The following is a 23072-nucleotide window of genomic DNA, read 5'->3' on the forward strand; positions in this document are numbered from 1 at the left end:
ATCTGGGGGAATGTTTGTTCACCAGAACGCCCCAAGGGATGACAAGGTCGAACAGTTATAAACTCCTTCAAGACCGTTTCAGGCTGGACATAAGGAAGAATTTCTTTACTGTCTGAGCCCCCAAGGTCTGGAACAGCCTGCCATTGGAGGTGGTTCAAGTACCTACTCTGAACACCTTTAAGAGCAAATTGGATGCTTATCTTGCTGGGATCCTATGACCCCAGCTGACTTCCTGCCCCTCAGGTGGGGGGCTGGACTCGTTGATCTTCCAAGGTCCCTTCCAGCCCTAATGTCTATGAAATCTATGAAAACCAGTTTTCAGCAAGGAGCATGTTTCTCAGTGTAGACAAAGCCCTCTTAGCCTCAATACAGGCAGGATGGAGTGCTTAGTTTTCTTTGCATTTGTTCTGTAGCAGTAGAAAGCAAATGAAAGCTTTCAAGTATAGAGCACAGTGCTGTAGTATGGCAGAGGAGATCACTCTGGGAGGACAAGCTGTTGGACTTTCAGACTTTCCATTTGGATTGTCCTTTTTTTTTTCCCACCCCATTCCAACTCCTGGTGGTTACTTCTTTGACATTGCCAAGTAAGAGAGGAACTTCCCAAATACAGCATCCCTACATTTTCCAGTGAGACCCAGCATTTGAAAATTCAAAGTTTCCCAATCCGTTCATCATTGTGTGACAGTGGCCACTTGTTTTTTTTTCCTTCAACACCTGCACATTTGTTTCTGATCCCTCTGCCTCATCTTTCTCCCAAGCACGGGTGGTTCTTTTCCCTGCTTCCAACTCCCGTCAACGCCTTTAATATTACTTCCCTGTCCTCGCTGGTGCCGACATCCGCTTGCAATTTAGTATTGCCTGCAGATTTAATTTCCTTGCTGTTTGCTTCCTCTGTCAGATTGTTAATGAAGCTGTTTAGTGACACCCTGCTGGTGTTTTTCTATCATCATCATCATTTAATATTTCTATTACAGTTGTGCTCAGAAAGCCAAATCAGAGTGGGAGTCCCAGTGTGCAGCATGCAGTATGCATACAGCTAGGTGATTTCAGGGTTATCTCCTGCCCTGGAGAGGTTACCGTTGCATTGTTCGTTACTGGTTATTCATTTTGAGGATTTACCTTTTGTGCTGTGACCTCATGCTCCTGTGGGACCAGTCCTGCAGCACTTGCTTAAGTGTGTGCCTGGTTCTGTTGTGACTTCATTGGGGTTGTTTGTGTGAGGCAGCTGGGGGATGATGGTATGGTGACTAAAATGATTGCAGCACTGGCAGCTGGGTTGTACAGGCTCTGATCCCAGTTGTGCTACTGGTTTCACTGTATGCATTTGGGCAAGTTGCAGCCTCCATGGACCTGTTTTTCCACACGTTGGATGCCACTGCTGTGTTAAAGATGGTGCAAAGCTCATTTTGTTCCTAAAAAGTGTGCTGTGATCATTCAGTGGAAGATGCCCTCAAAGGGCAAACAGTGATCAATACATAAGCCCTCTGCGTGAATTGTGTGACTTAAGCTTGTGACAGCAAAGAGAAGCTAGAACGCCTTCCTGAACTCAGCCTGTGAAACATAGGCGTCTGTTCCACTGCAAAGAGCAACACTTCCCATGATGTGGCAGCTCAGCTCTGTATTTCCAAGTGAGTCTAGCAGATCTAGCATTTTCTGGGTTCATTTCCTTTTATTATGATCAGCCTAAAATATACATTTAAATTAGAATGATCCCTTTGTTTGGGCATTTCTGTGCTAAAGGTGACCTGAAAACCTTTCTCCCTGCCAGGATCAGAATTTACAGACTGCTTTTTTTCTGCCTGTGGCCGATGTCACCAACACCTTAAGCATTACGCTGAGCTGCCTTCCTTTTCCTGCGTTAGGTGTTAGTGAGCTCATCAGTTGTAACTGGGGAAACACAGAATACTACATTTAGGTCTTGGCAAGGATATGAGAAACTGAATGATTTACATTGATTCTCTTTTAAAGTGCACTGAAGTCTCCACACATTGTGCTAATGATGTTGGATCTCAAACAGTTTTCATTTTGATTATGAAAAAAACCATTTCCATAGCATTTATACGAGTATTTCTAAACTGCTTAGAAAATGTGTGGATATCTCTGCGTGTACACTTATTTCTCCCTAATTTCTCTCACTATGTAATGAGAGAGAAGGATAAAACCTTAACTTTCAATATCAGGTAGTTACCTATGAGAGAAATAAAGAATGTATTCCTCTCTTTTGAGTGGGGACCTACCACTCTAAATCTGCCTGAGGGGACATGGCTAAGATTTTCTGTGCCTGGCAGTCTAGTGTCTTTTTCTGTAGCTTCACCTCTTCCTCTCTGGAGAATTGAAACCAGATATTCTTCTTGTGAATGAGAAAACATCTTTCTTCACTTCAGGCAAAGTGCATCCAGGGAGTCTGTGCTATTAAGATTGGGAATAATGACACATTTTCCTCTCTGTTCATTAAGACCTTCTAATGCCCAAGCCTCACTGTTGCCAGATTGCACACTTCTACGGTTGTAGGGCTAGAGATTTGACTAGCATGCTGTGAGAAGTGTAGCTAGGCCACTTGAAACAGTTGCAGCCAACCCCCAGGCCCTTTGGATCAAGGGGCCACCAAAACTAGTGTGTGAAGCTCAGACAATAATCATATGTAATCCAGTTCCAGATCAGGTTGTGTGAGGTCTAAATCTGGCTTGTAGGGACCTGGAGACACTACAGTAAGCTTGTCTGTACCCACCCTTCTGTCTGTGTGCTTTCCAAGGCAGATGACTCCTCCCTCTCCTGAGTTTTACTTGTCTGTGGCAAATGGAGGAAAGTAGGGCTACAGTGAGTTTGGATTTTAGTCCCTGGAGTTCCCCCTTATTTAAGGTGCTGGGGCTTTCCATTCTAGCACAGTGGTTCAGCACCTTCTTAGACTCGGGGCATCCCCTGCTAGACCCAAGGCGGCTCTTGGAAATTGCCAGCTCTTGAATTTTTACTTGTTTATTTGATTATGGAAAATACCAGAGCATTTCTTGTGTCTCAAAGAACTCAGATAAACCACAGCAGGTCAGAATGATTGTGATGGTACAGATTCCTGTTTGAAATATCTGGATTTATCTTGTGAATCATGTGTAGGTGTTTGCACACCTAATAGTGCCACAGCACCCTGGTTGAGAGTCACTGCTTTAACATAAGCCAGCAAGTATAGAGGCTATTGTTCAGCCTGTTAAGATGCAGGAGCAATTGCCAGCTGATGATGATTAATTTAGGAACTCATTAGCATGCCAAAAAGAATCAAATGATAGAGGCTAGTTTGCCCTCTTCTCTAGTTTCAAAGACCCTAGGGAAAAAATGAAACCAAGGTTGAAGTATATGACTTAATTAATGGTGACTCTGGACTTAGCCTCTGCTACCATTTTAGTAAGCTAGCTAGTGACTTAGGAGTTAACTTTGCTTCTGATGCAGTCCGTGCTCTATGTAGAGTTGAAACTTGCCTTTACTAACACTGAAGCAAGGGATAAGATAACAACATTCAACTCAGGATTTCACAGGCTTGGCCACCGCTAGAGTTTCTTCTTCCAGGCTGCTCAACTCTCACTTCATGGCTCTGGTTTCTAGAGAGGCAGGCCCAGCTCTCTTGTGCCAGGGTTGGGTAATGGGCCACCTTCCTCCGTAAGTCATGAGAACTGTTTCATAGCAGGAGCAGCACCAACAGGAGAGCTGAGGTGTTTCAGGCAAACTGTACCAGTCTGCTGTGAAGTTGTCAGATACCTGGAGCAAAAAAGGGAACTCCCATCTTCTGATCTGGGTTCACCCACAAGCAAGAAGTCATCTTGTGCAAGTTAGCTGCTACATAGCCCAATTAAAATACAAATTTGCTAGGATTACACTTGGTCACATACATAAATGTCCATTATCAGATAACTGATGAACTTCATAACCCCCAGCAGATCAGTCAGGCCATTCCTAGAAATATATAGTTCCACAGATACATTCTTCAAGGAGAATTAGAAGAGCTCTCATGTGATTTAATCAGCAGAACCTAAAACCAATGTTTTGCTGCCAGCAGGGTTCAAAGCTAAGACTGGCAAGGTAGTGTACTTGTGAGTGATGGAGTCCGTAATGAGCAAGTTGTTGCTTAGACACATTTGGGCTTCTAAATTATTAAAGTGGGTCTTTAGAAAGTATTTTTGGGAGTAGGATTGTTTTTGGCATAGCTGGACACAGCTGAATCATCTTCAGGCTTAACCCTTTGTAATGCATGGATATGAATTTTAATCCATTAATAAGAATAACTGATAATTATAATTAATAATGGGGTTTGTTCTGCTGACTGCAAAACTCCAGCAGTACTATCAGAAGGGCACAGGTACTCTGGGTTGCTAAAGCAGCAACAAATACCCCAATTTTCATCTTTCCCAGCCCTCCAGTTGCCTGTTTTCTTGTTGCTCCCACCTTTCATCTGACTGAGAGCAGTGGGCGTGCCTCTGCAGCTGACATTAGCCCTGCCTCCAGGATCTCTCGATGTGGGAACGAATGCATGAAACACGGCTTTCAGATGAGCCAATTATCCTGGCGAATGTTTTTCCAATCCCTTTCAGTTTTCCCCGATGGTCATCAGTCACCCTATAAATGTGTTAAACCCATCCTAATGCAGCTTCCTTGGCTCACTTTGGGCAGGTGATTCTCTGCCTCCCCAGCAGGGATTAGAATTGCTGAAGGTTTCAGTGACACTAGGTCACTTGGCACTGGGAAAGCAGAGGTGAATAGAGCATGCTCCAAGATTGCTGGCACTGCAGGCTCTTCCAAAGCCTCTGAGAACCTGAGCTGTGTCAGACTGTTCAGTCTTGAAAAACCAAGTGCGGCTCAACTAGCTTAAATATCAAATCCACATCTCAAAGTCCTGTTCCTATTAAATTTTAATTGCTTCCCCCCTGGGCCATTCCAGCCAAGTACAGCTTGTGGTATAGAGACGCAACTAGATCTGGACTAGGAACTTTTATGCAGACAATGCTTTCTGAAGGTAGAGGCGCCTGATGGGAAGAGGTGATCTTGGGGAGAATCCAGCAGTGACCCTTGTTTGTCCGCTGTTCTGCATTCGGATCTGACTGTGTCCTGAATGAAGCACGAGTGGGAAAAGTAGTGGGGGAAAGTGTCACCTGAGAGGCATAATTGTGGGAAGAAGGAGAAATGAAGGCAGCCTAGCAGAGCTTCTTGTACATCCCCATGAAAGGAGCTCGTGCAGCTTGCCAGCATATTATCTGCCAGCAGCAGATGTAAGCTCTCAAAAACAGCAGGGAGGATGTTGACTGCAACAATGCATCAAGGCTGTGGTTTGTAACCTCAATAGTAAGGCAGTTAACTTTTTTTTTTTTTTAACAAAGACATTTTGATTGCCAGATCCATAACCATTAGCAGCTGTGGTTTTGAGCTGTTCCTTCCTCACACGTTGCAGTCTAGACCTAACAGGCTTTCAAACAAAAATTTGGCTGGTAGCTCCCGTTTTTGTTTTTCTAATCCTCCTTTTTCCTTCTGCCGATCAGAACCGAATGTCATTGATTATCTGTTTCCTAGCTCAGCCTGCTCCAGAGCCGTTCCCTTCCTGTCAGTGTAGGGCCCAGTGCCTATTGGCTAGGCAGTAGCTGGTGTCAGCTCTGCTTGGAGCTATCTGGGTTCTTAGTCCCAAGGAGGTGGTTAGGGGGGCATTAGTAGCAAGATTAGATCTCCTGCAAGGATGCTGAATGCTTTGTTTCCAGGCTAGTAAATCTGGCAGCGTTATGCAATGCTGCACTGCCATGGGTTTCTGTATGGGGAAACTCCCAGCTCATGTAACAAGCCAGAATGCTGGTTTGAACAGCACTTGTTTCATAGTTTCCACTTGGGTTGGAGAAGCGAGAAATGAGGGGGAAGATGATGGGTGAAGTGGCCTTTGATGCAAGAAACATATGTGAGGATGCCAATCCAGTGGCCCCAGTCGAAGGCTGTGTTCTGCAGAAAACCAAAGCCCCAAAGTGTAATGCTTTACTGCACTGAACCAGCACATTCAGCCCATGTTCTCAACACGCATTACAAAGCTGGGAAACTGAGGCATGAAAACCCTTGCCCAGTGTGCCTGAGTCAGTCAGCTTCAGCAGGGTGGTAGAACCCAGGATTTCTTTCCATCATCATGTCTAACAACTGGGACATTATCACTTTTGGTAGACGGATATGCTGGTTTGTGGGAACATACCTTGAAAGGTTGAACAGAGGGGACGTTTGGTGGGAGGGAGGCTCTGAGAATCCTGAAAAGACCAGTTTCTGTCCAAAGATCAGTAAAGGTGCAACTAAGCTAATAAAAATCAAACCGAATCTAAAGAGATGCATTAGTGTGAGTCTGCTCAAGAAAGTGACAGAAGAGGGCATGGCTGCTCACTTCCCTGGATGCATTAAGTTTTGGGCCTGCTGACTTGGAGACAAGAAGAGAATTTGCCTTTATTTTGAAACAGTCTAAGTGCCGCAGTGCCAAATTCCATATGGGCACCATCTACAGAGCTGCTAACTTAAGTTGCAGCTACTGGTTTGATTCTGCCTTCAGTTATCCTTGGGCAGCTACCATGGCATAACTGAAGACAATCCAGCCTGCAGCATCTCGATCCCTAGTGATGATCTATCAGCTGGAAGGATCCCAGCTTGACTCTAAGATCATAGGCAGTTTGCAGGTCTGGCAATGAAAGGAACAATCTCCCAATTTCTGAACAAATGAGATTTGACCTCTAAAGTCACTAGGTGAGCTCAGAGCCCATCTCACAGGATGTCATTCTTAGATATGCTTTTCAGTATGGCATCTCTCTGTGATATGGAGCAGGCTCTCCAGGGGATGAGCTTTTGAAGATCCCAAAGAAACAAAATGTTAGAAACATTGAAGCCAGGACTACTGCAGATGTCAGGATTTGAAGCCAGGACTACTGCAGATGTCAGGAACCTGACAGATGAAACAATCCGACAGAACTTGACTTGCCAAAGAAACGATCTGGAAATGCTGACATTCTGTGTAGAGATTGCTTAAGGGAAGCAGCATGTGATCACGTTTCTCCAGCTTCTACCTCTGTCTCTAACAAAGCTAGAGAGAGAATTATTTTGAAAATGGTGCTTTCATGTGAAGCACGATCAGGCATGATATTGATACACATGCCAAGTGGATTATAGTCCCAACCGTAGGCTGCATGTACTGCTCCTCTTCCAGTGCAGTTGCTTTTCCTGGTATAGCCCCTGCCCTGGTGAGCTACAATCAGCACCAGACAGGCACTGAATGTACAAATTTCTTTCTTGATTTAAAACATGGCATTTCCAAGAAAAACCCCTTCCCTGGACTGGCCTCTGGAGGCCAAGCTGATACAAGTCTGTGCCAAGCTGATACAAGTCTGTGCCAGTGTTTTTTTCTGTCTCTGTTGTTTTCATCAGAGGCTCTAAGCAGTGGACCCGCATGGATTATTGAAGCCTTGTGTAGGAAGCATGGATTTCACAGGTGTCTTGCCCAAGGTCAGGCTATGAGACTGTGCCAGAGCTGGGAACAGAACACAGATCTCCCATGCCAGTTGCTACACCATAAATGAACTGTTGCTTGCAGCCAGTGTGTGGATTTCTTTACCTCAGGCTCAGCCCTCTGGACTATAAGCAAGGCAAAGGGATCCAAATTAGTGTTCCTGTAATTCTGGTGGTCTCTGGTTTCTCTGGACCTCTTGGGTGTTGGTCACGTTTGTGCAGCGGAGTCCAAGTTGGCACTGACACCACTGTTTGGCTGCGGTAGCTGTGCCACTTGCCAGAAACTGCCGACTTTCTTTTCTCTTTTGGAAACTGCTAAAGAAACATTTTCTAGCTGGATGGTGAGCAATTTCCCTCAGGAGAGGAGGAGAAAATGGCTGTTTAGTAGTTAATTACCTGTTATGTTAGCCTGACAGCTATGAAGCTTATGAGGCATGAAAGATGAGTGGGTCCGCCTTTCCCACAAATCATGCTGAAAACTGGGTGAAGAGCTTTGTGCAGCGGCCAAAGCCTCTCGCAGCCACCCCCCAGGCTTCCTCCTTCACCAGCCCTTGCCTTCCTCTCGCGGGGAGCGCCTTTGCTTCCTCACCTTCCAACCTGGGGACAGCCAGGTGGCTTCTTGTAACGCTTGCAGAAGTCAGCACGGCCTGCGGTGCATCTGTGCCTGCTCTGGATGGCTGATTCATGGCTGCACACAGGCCTTGTTACAGTGGCCCCATGCTCTTTCTGAGGGACCTGATCTCTGCCAAGGTTTTTTTGTGTTTCGTTTTTTAAATGCATTTCACAGTGAGGAATAACTCCCCTCTCCTGCCAGCATAAAAAGGGTCTGCTTGTCTGTATTCATTCCAGACAGTCTGGCTTTCTAGTGCTGTCTGTCTTATTGTGAAGCTCTTCAGCAGCACGGGGATGAAGCCCAGACTTAAGATGGCTTCCTGGGCTAGCAGTGGCCGGAGGAGTTTGGATCTCTTTCATGTTCTGGGCCTAATGAGGCCTGCGAGGGAGCATAAGGACTGACTTACGAATGCCACCCCCATCACACACCTGCCTGTCTTCCATGTGGCAGGCCTCCGAAGTTGGCTGTTCTGGCAAGTTGCCCGGTGCTTGGGGGCCACACCTAACCTCCACGAAACGGAGCAGATAGTGGCTGTCCTTGGAGACTACAGGTTCTCCATCTTGCTCCAGTTAGCAAGGCTGCATGCCGGGTCGTCTGCTGGCCTTGCACCTCCAAGTTAAAGAAGTGTCTCAAGAGCAGGCTGGATTGTAGGGATCTGGAAGCCAGTTGGCATTTGAAGTAGGGATGGGGAAGGAGCTGGGGCGTGTTAATGGTCTTTATGTTTAGGGCTGGATCCCTTTTGGAGCATGCATTCATTTCTTCCTGCTTTCCTGTCTGGAGGCCTCCCCTGAACCAAGAGAATTGCCTGGAAGTGAAACTGCTTTAGAGGGTGTTTGCCGCCATGCGCTTTCTGTTTCCTGCCGCATGGGGGGTGCCTTTGCCCTTTCAGAGGATTCCCCAGGCGGGGTCTCTTCACTTGTGGCTTTTCTTCCCTGGGCATGTTTGTCTTGGGTTGTTTCAATCCCTTTTTTGGGCTCAAAACTCTTCTTAAAAGGCAAACCCAGCACTGTAGCGGTAGGTGCAGCGATGTGGGGCTGCTGAGGTGGGTGGCAGGGAGCACAAGGATAATGTTTACAGGCTCCCCAGGAAACAGTGTGCAGCCCTCCTTAGCCTGACAAATAATCAGCTGGATGTGCAGCCGGTGTAGGGAAGGAGGTACAGCTTCTATGAAATAACAGGAGAATCCAGATAACATTCTGTGAGAAGGACTGGGGGAAAATCTGAAGAGGAGAGAAGACCCTCTGTTGTTCCCACTTCTGCTGGGTTCAGCTGAGGGAGCTGTCACTAGTAACAGCTCCCTAATTTTTAAGGCCGGTTGTCTTGCTCTGGCTCATACCCAGCATAGAGCAGCCTAGGCAGTGCTCTGGACTCTGTCAGCTAGCTGCAGTCCCCAAGAGACTGTCCTCCAGCTGAGGAAAGCTGCAGTGCAGCATGCTCCAGCCATGCCCTCTATAATGGAGGCAGCAGCCCACAGGAAGGGCGATACAAAAACCCAGCTGCATCAGCTCTGTGCCTGCTGAGGGCTCTTCAGTGCCTGTGGAAGCCAATCTCCACTTCCTTTATGCAGCTGAAGTGGCAGAAGGGAGAAGAGCCAGCCAAGGGCATCTGACCCGAAGTCTGTTGCCAAATGTACTGTGCACAGTGTCTCCAGGGAAGCCCACACAGCCCCTGTCTGCAGTCTGTCTGGCTACAGCCAGCGCTCACAGTACCTCCCTTTCAAGCTTCCCAGTGCTTGTCTCAATTGTGAGCAAGTAAAGAAGATTGTTACTTCTGCTACGCTAGGCTGGATGAAAACAGCCCCTGTCAAACAGGGCCATAAATGTCAGGCTTAATGGGTGCCTCTCCCTGCTACCTCAGAGACTGACATATCCACTCTTTTGCTCATTCACTGTGGGCTGGCAGAGCTGCAAAGCCTGGGCAGGTCTGCTACTGTTGCTGGTTTTGACATGCTGGGGGGGGAAAGCCAATAAATAAAGAGTACGGGGAGCGTTCAGCACGACATATTCAGCCCTGCTGCCTTATCGTTGGAGTTGTTTGGCATGCCTAGTAGCTACTCGCTGTATTTTCAAGCTCCTGAATCCATAGGGAGGGCAGGAGCCAATGATTGTAGGCAGCTTGCCTTCTGTAGAGCTGACTTCCAGCATGTACTGAGATGCTCCACTTAGCCTCAAGCTCTTTCGGTCTGTTAAGCTGCCTCAAGATTCTTTTCTCCTGCTAATTTCCTCACAGCTCAAATCTTACAAACCTGTTAGTAACAAATTTGGGTCCCTCCAGCACACTTGTTTAGATGGATACTTGCATCTCTCGTGTGTGGTTGAAACAAGCAGGGACTTACTGGTTTCTGTGCAGTGGCTATGCTGATACAGCCCCGAACACCATCTCCATGAGACATTTTATTAGCTGTGTGTGAATTGCATGGTGGCGTGAACAGAAGAGAAATTCCAGGTGACTTGGAGAGGTGTCCGGGGGGCTCAACCATACTATGTAAGACAGGGTATCAGATAAGGGGGTTTCATAGAACTCATTCCCAGAGAGAGATTTTTTCCAAGTGATTTGGGAGCTTTAGACTCATTGAAAGTCTTTGGAACCACAGGTCCTAAATCACTGTGGGAAAAAATGGGACTTGTGCACCAAAGTAACATAGGGTTTGTTTGTTTTTTACCCATGATCAGTAATAAAAGAACCTGTACAGTTTGGGGTCATGGTGCAGGCTTTTCCATCTTGTAATGTACAATGAAAAGCAAGAGTGAGCGAGCTAGAATGCCTGCCTATTTGATGAGGCATCTTTGAAGCAGGGGGGATATGTATCCGTGGGATGTTCCAATGCCCAGGTAAACTATACTGGAAAGATGCATGAAGTCATAGAGGTAGAAGAGTGATCGTTTACCTGTTGGGTAGTATCTAATGAAAGACTATTTCTGACTAGAGCGGACTTGTAGAAATGCACATTCTAGGACACAAAAACCCAGGTATATCTATCTATCAGTTACATTGCTTGCCTTTTGGTCAGACTAGTGATAGTACACTATGTTGAGTGTATTCACTCAAATACTGATAACGGAGGTTTTCAGCTATTTAGAATTTAATGTATGCCATGTTTGGGACACAGCTGAGAGAAACAATTTCTTAAAGTCCTAAATGATGGCTCCTTGGACAGCTACTTGGGGAGTGTGTAAGAGGAGAGACTACCCTTGGCTTACTCCTGAGTGACTTGCATGGGTTGGTTTAAGCAGGAACTGTGGTTTAAGTGCTAAGCAATAATGACTGCAGTATAATTAGGGTCAGCATCCTCTTGGGAGCAATTATACAAAAAACTGGGTTTGTAGCTTTAAATGTTTGGTTCCTTCCAGCTACCTTCTTTAATTTAAAGTCCCTTCAAGGCAGAACTGAAGAAACTAACATCCTCTGCAGCAGCAGGGAGGTTGTGTATGCAAGTCCTGCTAAACTCCAACAAAGTCTAGGTGTCCTATTCCAGAAAGGGAGCAGAAAGGCAAGAACACACAGCAAGGTCCTTGAGACAGATCTGCTAAGAGGCAGAAAAGAGTGGTCATTCCAGCCCATGGGACCAGACAATTCCAGTGCCTGTCCTCTGATTTTTAGATCCAGAATGAATTAATTTAGGCTTCAAGATGTTTTCGTCCCTGGGAGTCATAATCTAGTGAGAGGCAAAGCTCATGCCCACCTAGGGGCCAACATATGTAACGAATGCCCTCTGTCATTGTCCCCTAGTGCATTGGAGATGTTCATCTCAGATGTTTGAGTTGCTCTACTATTCCTACTCTATCCATTCTCTCTCTTTTGTCAAGGATTAAAATCTCCAGTAAGAACCTGTAATTCATTTGGCAATTCATTAGCTTTGCTGGTTCTCACTACTTTAACTGGTTCAGGTTGTGATGCCTTTAAACTTTGCCTGTCTGAAGGACTACACTGGCAATTAGTCTGCAGCCTCCGACCTGCCTGCTCTGGGGGTCTAACTCGAATGAGTCACAGTGTCCAGTACACAGACTCATACTGCTCAGCACACTGCATACCCAGCTCTTCTGAGTGAATGTCGCATGTTGGAAGAATGACTCCAGCCTTGTGCCACATTCCTGTGTGCTGCTTTGCACTGCACAGCTTGCTGACCTAGTCTCCTGTTCCAGAAGTCAAACTTTTAATTAAAAGGCCTGCTTTACACTTGTGCTACTAATGGGATCTTGTAATGGCTATGGTAACAGTTTTCATGATAAAAAAGGCTATCAACCTGGCCCCTCCGGCAGGTAAAGAATGTCATCATTACCTTGAATTCCACAGTGGGGAACATCTCGCTGGGGGTAGAAATGGAGCTGATCCATGTGAATGGAGGGCTTTGCCTACATTTTCAAGCCTGCAAAAATTCCTGCTGGTAGAGGCCCTGTTTAAGTGAAACAACCCTTTCCAGAGTTTGTGCAAAGCTTTTGAGCAGGTGAATCGTTAAATGCATGGGCTCGTGTCTCTGGCTTTGGTGACTTCCCTGCTGCTATAAAAGCACAATACCCTACCAGCTGGTTTGGGATGAGTGCCCAGGGTGAGGAGAAAAATGTTGCGGTTTAGGGATGGACTGGAATTGAGGGGATTGCTGCCGTTGTGCAGTGTGTGATGGGTGTGTGTTTCTATAAGTCCTGTAATAACAGGAGGCCATGCCCGCACAGTTAGCAGGCTGTGCTTTCTCTAGCTCCATTATCAGATGAGCTGTCTGTGTATGAAAGGGAAAGAAACTTCTAAAGTAGTATGGCTGGGTGGTAACGTTTGTGAACATGGGGCAAGTGATTTGTCAGGCAAAGGTACAAGGCTTTGTTTGATTTGGGACCACATGAATCCTGTTTGACTTGTGAATGACCATTAGTCATGGCCCCAGAATCTTCAGAGGAACACGTGCCAGGTACCTCTGCAGAAATCTGTTACCCAGCTCCTAGAATTGGGAAGAATCATTCTGTAATGGGCTCTGATTCAGTAGTTGCTGCTGTTTTGTTAATCAGTATCTGAGAAGGGAGGTTTCTCTTTTCTTTTCCCTTTGCCTGTGCTTGCACAAAGAAATTTGTACTGCATGGCAGAAAACTATCAGCACCCAGAGCAGCATTATAGTGTGTGAGTGTGTGTTCATTCATGCACTGTGCAGTCAACGCAGTTATGAAAGAAGGGGTCTGGAAATCATTTAATTGACGTACAAAGGATTCTGTGTTCCACCCCCCCACGACTGTTGGCAACACTCTTATGCAGCACAAGAAAGGCCAGTTACCCCCTGCTCTGCTTTCCATGTTCAGCTGTCAGAAATAAACCCAAAAGCTGCCTGGCAGCTCAGTGAAAGAGGAAGTGATTTTTTTTTTTCCAAATACCCTAAAAATCATGCATTTACCACTTTTATCCAAATCCCTTCTTCCATCTGGTCTGATGTCCTGTCCACAGCAATGGCCTTTACCAGGTCTGCTAATGGAATGGGGAAGGGAAGACAGTTATATGATATCATACCATGAATGGGAAACAATTTCCCAGTCCTAGGTAACAATCCAGCTAAGCTATGGTTCCCTGGGGAAAGATAACTCTTTGGGTTGTATCCTAGCTACTGGGACACATGCAGTTCCATTATGTGTGTGGGTCAGTTCTTATTCTGTTACTAATCTAGGCCCTTAAACCATGCTAATATACTTTTTTTTCCCTGTAAGAGGTTTGCATGTCACCTTCTAAACATTAGTGAAGGCTGGACTGTGTCCAGATGAGAGGATTTGTATATTCCTCTTTCTTCAAGGATCTTTTATTCCTTCTTGGTTAGTGAAAAAAGGGATCTGGTTACTGTTTTCCTGAACAGATTCCCCACATGTTTTCACTGTAGTGAAATCACTCTAGAGGGTGGACTTATACTCCTGATATGAGTTGTGCTGAATGTCATAAGGAAAACAGCATTCCTTGCACAGCTCTTCCAACCAGCTGTATCTTTGCACTGACTCCTTTCTGAACTGTTCACCTGTTTATAGTGCTATGTTAGTCTGAGTTAGGTTAAGCTCCTCAGGTAGAGGTCTTTTTTTGATGGATTTGGCAAAGCACAGTCTATACCTATGGTGTTCTGTCCATAAGCCCCTTAGAAACAGAAAGTTCCCAAAGTGGATCTGTTCCACAGAAAGTTGAGGCTGCATCTAATCACAAATGTGTGTTTGGTTAGCTAGAGGGGTGATATAAAAGTGATTAACCTGAACCCCTAAAACATTCAGTTTAGAAACAGTCTTGCCAAGGGGTGTAGCCACAGTCCTGAGTCCTGACTTCACTTCCATTGCACCAAGAATTGTACCTCTCTTATGCGATATGTAAACATCAGGCTTCTCTCTCAGCCCCACTCCCTGTCTGTTTGTTTTTGCAGTACCCAGATTTGAGCGAGGAGTCTCGGTCTCCATTTGTCTTCATCTGTGCCCATGCCCAAGAGATGATTGTGAAGTTTCCCATCAAAGGAAAACACAAAATCTGTAAGTTTTGGCACCCTACGGCCACCTTTTTCTAGCCCTTGTCTACCTGTTTTTATCTCCACCCCTACTTGCATTCTCTATAAAAGTTGACAGGCTTTGTGTGGCATTCTGTAATCCGCAGGCGTTTGTTTAATAATGCAAACACATCTGGAGTGTTTTCCTCCGTGGGTCTCCTTTCCCCAGATGTCACCTCCTTTAAAACACATGCCTTTTCCCCCTTCCTGTGCCCCTGCTAACACTTCTGCAGTCTTAGCCTCCTCATGTGCAAGTAGGAAATGTGTGTCTGCAGTTGATCTGTTTCTAGCCCTAGCACCTGGAGTCTGACTGAGCATACCAGGTTACTTGAAGTGGTAAACCTTTGTATCCAATAGAGTCAAAAACATCCCTTCACATATGGAAAGTAGCAAAACTAGTGTCCTAATGTTAGCTGTGTTGGCAAAGGGAGTACTGTCTCTAGCACGGTGGTAATTGGACTACCTTTCCACCTTTATAGACTGGAATTCAGGTCTTATCTTACCATCTCAAGGGAAAATGAGTGTGATGGGTCTCATTCTAATCACTCCTACACATTTGTCTGTGTTATGAAGCTGCCAAACAAATAGGTTTGCTTGGCTCTCTGAAGGAGAGGGCTGGGAAGGGGTTGGGGGGGGGGGTGCTGCAGGTCCAGATGGAAGTGCTGCCTTTGCTAGAGCTGTGTGCAGTATGCTGCAGGTCAGGAACGCACTGGCAGAGCTGTATAGAGAAGCTTGCGTAGCATCTGCCCACATGATGCTTGCCAGTGCTGTTAGTCTGTTTTATGAGCAACCAACCCTCCACAGGCTGTTGGTTATTGCTGCCTGCCGCCATAAACAGAACAGAAGATGGATACAGCAGCTGGGCAGCATACAGTCAGCTTTGTCCTTATTAGCAGCATCCCCACCTCACAGCCGAGGGAAGGTGCCGCACATGGTTTCTGGGGATGGGAGAAATTAATTTGACAGGCTAAAAACAGCATAACCAAAAAAAAAGAAAAAAGAAGAGTCTCAGCTGTTTGTTTAGCAGAGCTGATTACTACTATGTTTTCTCTCTAATTTGCAGTGTGTTTCATTGGGAGTAGTTAGATGATGGCATTGAGAAGCAGCCGTGTTTCTTGGGAGTAGCGAACAAACACCTTTTTGAAGGATGCTGGCCTTTCCTCTCTCCATTGATTGACCTGTGTGGGGTCTATTTGTTTTTCATGAGGCATTTGAGGCTGGTGCTGCAGCATGTGTTTCCCCAGGAGCTCAGGGGGACATGGTGGCTGGGTTGGGTTTGCTGCTTTGTTTATGCAGCAGCAGTGGTATCAGGAAGGAGCATATGGTTGCTGTCACGACGTCACTTGGTCAGCCCCAGCTGCAGGACTCGTGGAGGAAGCTCACACCTTGTCCATGGAGTCAGTTGCAGCCTGGTAGCTCTGATTCTGTTGGATGTGTGTGAATCAGCAAGCAAGGTGGCAGGTTCTTTCTGAGAAAGGGGTCTTTGTGCTCCTAGTATGTCCCTATGATCGGCATTGCATTTGGTCTCAATTCCCTGACTTTGTCCTCTTGGAAACTTTCCCCTCTTTGTTTCATGCTGCACCCCTGATTGCCACATATTCCTTCATCAGGTCACAGTGATGGAGTCAGGTCAGCCAGCTGGGTGCAGTGACTGGCTGAAACACTGTTGCGCTCTATGCTGTGCAAGTAGTGGGCAGCAACCTCCTCTTGTCTCTGCATCTCTGGGTACAAGTGCTCCCTAGCTCCCATCTGTCGCATCGCATGCTTTGTGTTGTGACAGCTTCCTGCTTGAAGAGGGATCAGTTTACTAGACTGGAAGGGAGCTGGCTGCGCCTGAGGCTGCCTAAGGGCCCCCCTCCCTGTGCTGGCTTTGCCTTCCATGGCTCCCTCCTGACAGGATGTGTTGTGAAGGAGCAGCAGCAGGAGCAGTGAGATTGTGGAGGTTACAAGTTCCCCTGCAGGGAAGATGCGATCGATCATTGCAGGCTGCACAAACAGGACTTGTGACAAGTCAGGGAAGGGACAGAGAATCATTGACCTTCTCATTATAGTAACACCCTCTGAGCCCTCAAACAAGGCCTGGAATGGGGATCCCTATCACATTCCCATCTGAACAGGCTGATAGGCTACAGTAAAGGTACACAACCTCCAGCCCATGAGCCAGATCCAGTCCATGGTGCCGTATCACTTGGCCCACAGGGCTCCCCATGGGTCCAGAAATTTGGTGGCAGGGGAGCAGTGCCACTGCTTCCCTGCTATCAAATTTTCAGGTCCATGGGGAGCCCTGTGGGCCCTGTGCAATGGATCGGGTTGGGGTAGTGCTGGGCCCCAGGATCCAATCCTGGTGTGGGAGCCAGGAGAGACAGCACTAAGGACCCAATCCCAGCATGCAGGGGTAGGAGGGGGCAGTGCCAGGGCCCCAGGGCCTGATCCTGGCACAGGGCTTAATTCAGCCCCCAGACTGACTCTGTGCCACAAATCTGGCCCATGGGACCAAAAGGTTGATCACCACTGGGTTACAGGAGCTCTTGGAAATGTAACCTAAGCAGCAACCACCATGTCTTTTTGACCTGTACTTGTGAAACAAAGGTCCTTGGTTTGGTCATACAGAAGTTGGGCTTGCCTTCTGTCTTGTCACTCTAGTTATATGGCCACCATCTCAGTAGCAGCTGAACACTTCTAAGAGAACTAATGCTCTGTCTTTTTTTTCTGTGCTGGACTACAAGAAAATAGCCCCAGTTGTGGATAGAGTTATTGGTTGCATGTGAGGGAGCAGTCAGGGGGATTGTGACTTGGGAAGGGGAAGCTGAGCCAGAGAAATATGTTTCCATTTATTTCTGAATGCAGGGGGCCCCTTGCTTGCCCCGTCGTTCTTGTGGCAGTGTTCCCTAGTCCAGGCTTGGCTTCTGAGGGACTCCCAAGCTTCTCTGAATCGGTCTCCTGTTCCATCAGTAATAACGGAGGGTAGCAGCAGTGAGCTCCTGTCTTGGTCTGGGTTCAGGGAGCAGAGGTTGGAGGTGGGGCATTCAGTGGGATTTGCAGTCTGGAGCAAGAGGGGAAAGAAAACTTAAATGAGATGATTTTAGCTTGGAGAGAGTGGAAGTCCCAGTGCCTGGTTGCCTTATTCATAGCTGTGTCCTGGTTCTGAATAAGCTAGGTTTTCACCAGCTCATTGAGCTGGAGAGCCTTCTTGGTCAGCTGGGTCCTTGGGGATAAGGAGAAGCAGCTGCACTTGGGATGTTGGTGCTGAATGTGAAGCCAAGCGCCTTGGCTTGTCAGAGCTCTTGACAGTACAGAATGGAAGCAAACAGCTGACTCTGTTGCTCCCCTGGCATCTCCTCCCGCTGAAGAACCCAGCGTTCTGCAACACGCCGGTCTGGCATGCTTGGCAGTCGGAGCTCAGAGTGGATTGGACATGTGGTGTCTAATCACACCTCCATTTCAGCCAGAGGAGGCTCATTCCAAATCTTCACATCATCATAGAAACTGAGGGTGGAAACACTCTGCTAGGGGCAGTCAGTTCCCAGGAGGAGGCTTGGGGTATGGGAGATGCCCTCCAGTAGATTTTCCAGGACTTGGGCCATTCCATTTCTGCAGTCACAGCTCTAACTTTCCCTTGGCTGCCCTTCCTGCATGGTGGCTGAGAGCCATGACAGGGGAAGCCTTCATGCTGCACCCTGCAATTCTGTTGCTGACTCTTTGCAAACCCTCTTTTTGTCCCTCTGCCCTCCCACTGGAAATGTGAGCAAACCTAAGAGATGAGCAGTTCTGGGCTTTGCAGAAGAGTTGTGCGCCCCAGAGGCCTAAGCCCTGAAAGCTCCCTGTGGAGTACAGATTATAGCAGAGGGTTGGCCAGGTAGCAGACTCAGTACTGAATCCAGGCTGAGGATCATTTTCAGGGAAATCGGCCAACCCCAGAGAGATACAGGGAGAGGAAGCATCTGGGATTTGATGCTCCACCCCTGTTCTGGCAGAAGTTTCTGAGCAAAGCAGCAAATACTGTAAGCAAGGCATCCTCATGAGTGATGACTGCTAGGCTGTCACTGCTTTGAGCCGAATTGGTCACCCAAGATACTGTTGTTTCTCAGACAGAGAAAGCATTTGTCTCTGGGGTGGGGAAACACTTCCTAAGCCCTGCCAGCATATGCCCAAGCGGCTTGTGTGCTCAGACCTGGCCCTCAAATGTTAAGAGCTACACATACAGCAACTGCATGCAGTTGTCTTGTCCTTCCAAAATTTCCCTACTGCCCAAGATGGTCCTGTTTCCCAGTGAATGTGACCTTGGGACATGGGACAAAAGCAGAAATGTGGTGGGATGGTCCCATCCACCAGGATGAGATGGTACAGTAACCTAGAGAGCAGAGCCAGTGCCCAGCTGGGTGACGTTCTTCAGGGCTGTGACAACAAGCTTTGGCTTTTCATGGTAGTTTTGTTGGCTTGGCTCTGAAGGGAGATCTCACCTGCCTGGAGGCAGTTGCTGTCAGCCCAAGTCACTGCTGTTCGCCTGCCAGTGTTCAATAGCACTGATCTCAGCTCCCATGGCTAATATATAGCTGCCTAGTCTGCTTGGAGAAACCTCTGCAGGCAGTAGCAAGCATTATTTAACTCCTGCCCCTCTGTGCAGGGCTTCTGGGCAGCAGCTGCTTGTGCGCTCAGTCCTGCCAGCCCAGGCTCTGCTTGGACAGCAGCATGTGTCGTTGTGGGGAGAGAGAGCGCTCCAACGGATGGAGCTAATGAGTTCCTGCTGGTTATGGATGAGCGTGTTTAAAGCCAGCGAGCGCTCTGACAGAGCAGAGATCAATGCAAGCCGATCCCCCTGACTAATGTTCCTGTCTCGCCGAGCAATGGATGGGGATTGAGGGAGCCGCTGCAGCACGCTGGTTAAGGAATACAAATAACAGCGAGAGAGGTGGCCGAATGTGTGCCCAGGCTGTAAGAGCCGAGGGCTGCCTCTGTCTACCACGGGTGGAATCCAGCATGGCGCAGAATCTTCCAGTGTAAGTGGGGGCTCTGCGGGGTCACGTGGATGAGAGCACAGGAGACAGGAGGTTTGATCTGAGAGCAGGAGGGAAGAGTGCCTGCCCTGGCTTTGGCTGCATGTCCTTGGTCAGAAGAGCTGTCACCCCCACAGCGCAGAAGCCGCCTTGATGATAGGGCAGGAGCAGTATGGAGCATGCCAGCGGCAGCCAGCCACTGCTGGGAAGGGCCAGAGCAATTTCTGTTCTGGCTGGAACGATGTGTTATGAATTTTGACACAAGCCATCAATCTGCCAGGGATCAAAGCATCTGCACAGAGCCAGGAACCCTGCAGCCTTCTGTGGAGTGACTGTGACAACTTAGGCGTGCCCTGCTTTTCTCTGGCTGGTGGTTGGTGGACCTGCTGCTGCACACCCCTCTCTGGGAGGGCAGGGCAGAGAAGAGTGGAGACTCATGGGAGACCAGAGCCACATGGCATTGTTTTGGCTGTTGCCTGGTTTGTGGAAGAGTCTCAGCACTGTCAGAAACCCGTCTATGATTTGTGGGTGCCCTGAATGGGAAAGAAACAGCATATATTGCTCTGGAGATATGGTTGGTGGGGGGAGATAGGTTCCCTTCTTTTTGCTCTAAGTCATGACCTAATGCAACAGCCTGCCTGACTGCCCAAGGGAGGCAGCATTGGCCCAGGGGCCTGCTGCTGTTAAGAGGGAATGCCTAGCTGTGGGTATAGCCATGTGGTGTCCCTGGGCTGTTCTGTGCTGAGGTGGGAGGCAGTGATGTGCCTCCTGTTAGCAAGGCTTCAGTCTGGAGAGACTTCTTAGCCAGATTTTCCTTTAGGAAGAGCCCCACAGGCTGCAAACTCTGACTCCCACAGCATGTGGCCAGCCCTTCGTCAGATAGTCACACAAGCCTCCAGCCTTCTCTACTGTGCTCCTTCAGGTCACTGGCCCCATGCAGCTGGGGAGCCTGCTCTGACTGAGAAGGCCAGGTTTCTATAACATTGTGGTGGCGAGGCCCGTGTTACACAGCAAGTTGACATGTTGCAGGGACATCGCTCCCATGCAGTGCCTGGGGAAGATGCGCTCAGTATGCACAGTCCCTGAAAACACGTCATGTATGGATCCTACTGCTGAGCAGAGCCTGTAGCCAGGGGAGCCATGGAGGTTCACTTCCCCTCCTCCTTGCCAAAGCCCCCCATGATTTCCCCCCTGCATCACACACGATGCTCCCAGCTCCCTGTGTCACGCCAACAGAGCGAGACACTGAAGTTTGGAAATGCCTGCTTCCTCAAGCAGGATAATTGAATGTGACAGGAACACACTAACTAGGAGACCTTGCTGCCTCCAGCTGATTTGCATTGCAAATTGCATTTAAAAATAAAGAATGACTTTCTCTTTTCCCCCTCCCCCCTCCCCTTTCTTTCCCCTTCACAGGGAAACTGGATTCAAAGATTCATCAGGGAGCAAAGAAGGGGTTAATGAAGCAGAAAGCACTCCTGTGAATGGTGGGGCAGCCAGGCTGAGATTCCCACACAGCCCAGGATGCTGGCCCAGCTGGCTGCCTGCTCTGTCTCCTTGGGTCCCTTAGAACTGGAGGCTGCAGAGATGACATGGAAAGTTCTGAAAGGCATGTGCTTATGGGAAGGGGGGGGCACCTGTGACTTATTAAAAATGTATTAATATAGTATGGTGTATTTGAAAGCCATTAAAGGAAGAAAGATTTGTGCCAAACTCCCTGCATGGGTGGAGCCACAACTTCGAGGTGGAATCTTGTGCCACAAAACATTGTTGTTTGGGCTCTGGAACCCCCTCCCCACTATCTTCCTTTTAAACGGCAAACTCAGTAGAGTGCTGGTATCTGGCTGTATCTGATAGGCCAGGCTACAACACACAGCAGTCCCAGTGCTGGTCCAGAGCATCCAGAAACAGGCCAGCTCTGGCTTCAGCCAGCAGCTCCTTCTGTCTCAGCAGGTTTGATCTGGCTTGGTCTTTGCTTTGGCAGGATTCCTCTCTCCAGGCAACTCGGTGATGTGACAGATTGTGACTCTAGGTCCTCTGGCCAGAGTGGGTCAGACACATTACAGCACTAGGCTTGAGGGAGCTGTTGCTGCAGCTGCTCAGAGAGATGCCTTGGCATTGATTCTTGCTGAAGCTGCCCCCTGTCATTGCAGCGTGCCGTGGTCTATGTTATGAGAGGAAACATGGATAGCTTGGAAGGGACCAAGGCAGAAGGGGTCTAAATGTTAGCAATACTGAGCTGCACCCCCAGCCCCTGAGCTCTGTCTGTGCCTCTGTTAAGCATGTGTGCAGGGTTGTAGAGGAAAGGCGGAGTTGAATCTTTGCCCTCTGACTCAGAAGCTTTGTTTGCAAGGCTGCTCCCGTGAGCTGGGAGCCGCTGTGCTTGGCATCTTCAGCATCTGCACAGCCTTAAATCTCCCTGCTCTGATTTTTATCAAACCAGCAGCCTCCCCACGTGAGCTGGCTGGCCTCCCGCCGTTGTGTGCATGGCTTCAGAGAAAAACAACCCAACAACTTGGCGTTAGGAGCAAGATTAATTTCCTCATTCCTTAATCCTTCATCTTCAGTGACTCTTTGCGCTGACATGCCTGTGCCCATTATGCACTGATGCTCACTGGGTTGTGTGCTCTTTGCCTTGCATTGCTCTAGGCATTAGTTGCTCGTGGTCTAAGCACTGCTGATTCCCAACAGAAACTTGCCACCTCCCAGAGAGGGCAGCACAAGCACAGAGCCTCAAAGCCTCCTGCAGCTCCTGTCACCACAACTTGGGGGCAATGCCTGGTCACAATCTGCCTCTGGAGAGGGGGCTGCTTCACTAGACATGCTTGGCTTGTTGCATGGTTGACAGTTAAATGGGTTCAGAGGCACTCTGACCTCTCTATTGCATCTTTCTATTACCCCAGTGTGCTGGCAGCCTGTAGGACTCTATGCCTGTAGGACTCTATGCCATCTCTGCTTCAGTGTCCCAGAATTAAGCAAGAGGAGGCATAGGCAGCAGCAGCCAGCAGGACACTACCAGGCAAGGTGCTAAACGCTGCCTTTATCCTGGGAGCAGTCTCTGCCCAGCTTGTGTCACCCCATTCATTGAGGCTCTGGGGAGGGTGAAGATGCATCAACGTACAGATGTGTGTGGATTTTAGCTAGGAAAGCCTAGGTGTGCCTCAGTTCTGCTGGGCCTGGGGTCAGTTGCGAGGCTACCTTGTGGACACTGCCATCTCCTGTGACTGGGAGATAGTGGGGTTTCTCTTGCTTGCTTCCTTAGCTGGACTCTTGTGGCTGCTTCTCATCCTGCCCAACCTGGAAAATCCCCACTTTCCATCCCTCTCCAGCTGGACTTTGACTTCAAGGCCTTCCCTTTTCACATCTGCACTCCTGTGTTAGCCTCTCCAGTGTTAAATGTTTTCTTGGTGGCCTCTGGTTCTGTCATGGCTTCACTCTGGATGTTCTGCACACATCAGCACCTTGCTCCCAAACTGGGACTCTC

The 23072-nt window shown here is 48.1% G+C and overlaps 1 protein-coding gene across 2 annotated transcripts in view; it reads left to right on the forward strand.

The window, feature by feature from the left end:
- TRIP4 (thyroid hormone receptor interactor 4) overlaps positions 1-21997 on the forward strand; it is a 47071-nt gene extending 25074 nt beyond the window's left edge. For both annotated transcript variants that reach the window (XM_019504546.1, XM_019504545.1), the window contains 2 exons: positions 14478-14580; positions 21005-21997. In XM_019504546.1, the coding sequence (XP_019360091.1) occupies positions 14478-14580; positions 21005-21072 (171 nt within the window). In that variant the 3' untranslated portion in view covers positions 21073-21997. The remainder of the gene's footprint in view (positions 1-14477; positions 14581-21004) is intronic.
- The last annotated feature ends 1075 nt before the right edge of the window (positions 21998-23072 follow it).

The sequence above is a fragment of the Gavialis gangeticus genome, unplaced genomic scaffold (genome assembly GCF_001723915.1).
Source record: "Gavialis gangeticus isolate Ggan-Ray unplaced genomic scaffold, GavGan_comp1, whole genome shotgun sequence".
NCBI lineage: Eukaryota > Metazoa > Chordata > Crocodylia > Gavialidae > Gavialis > Gavialis gangeticus.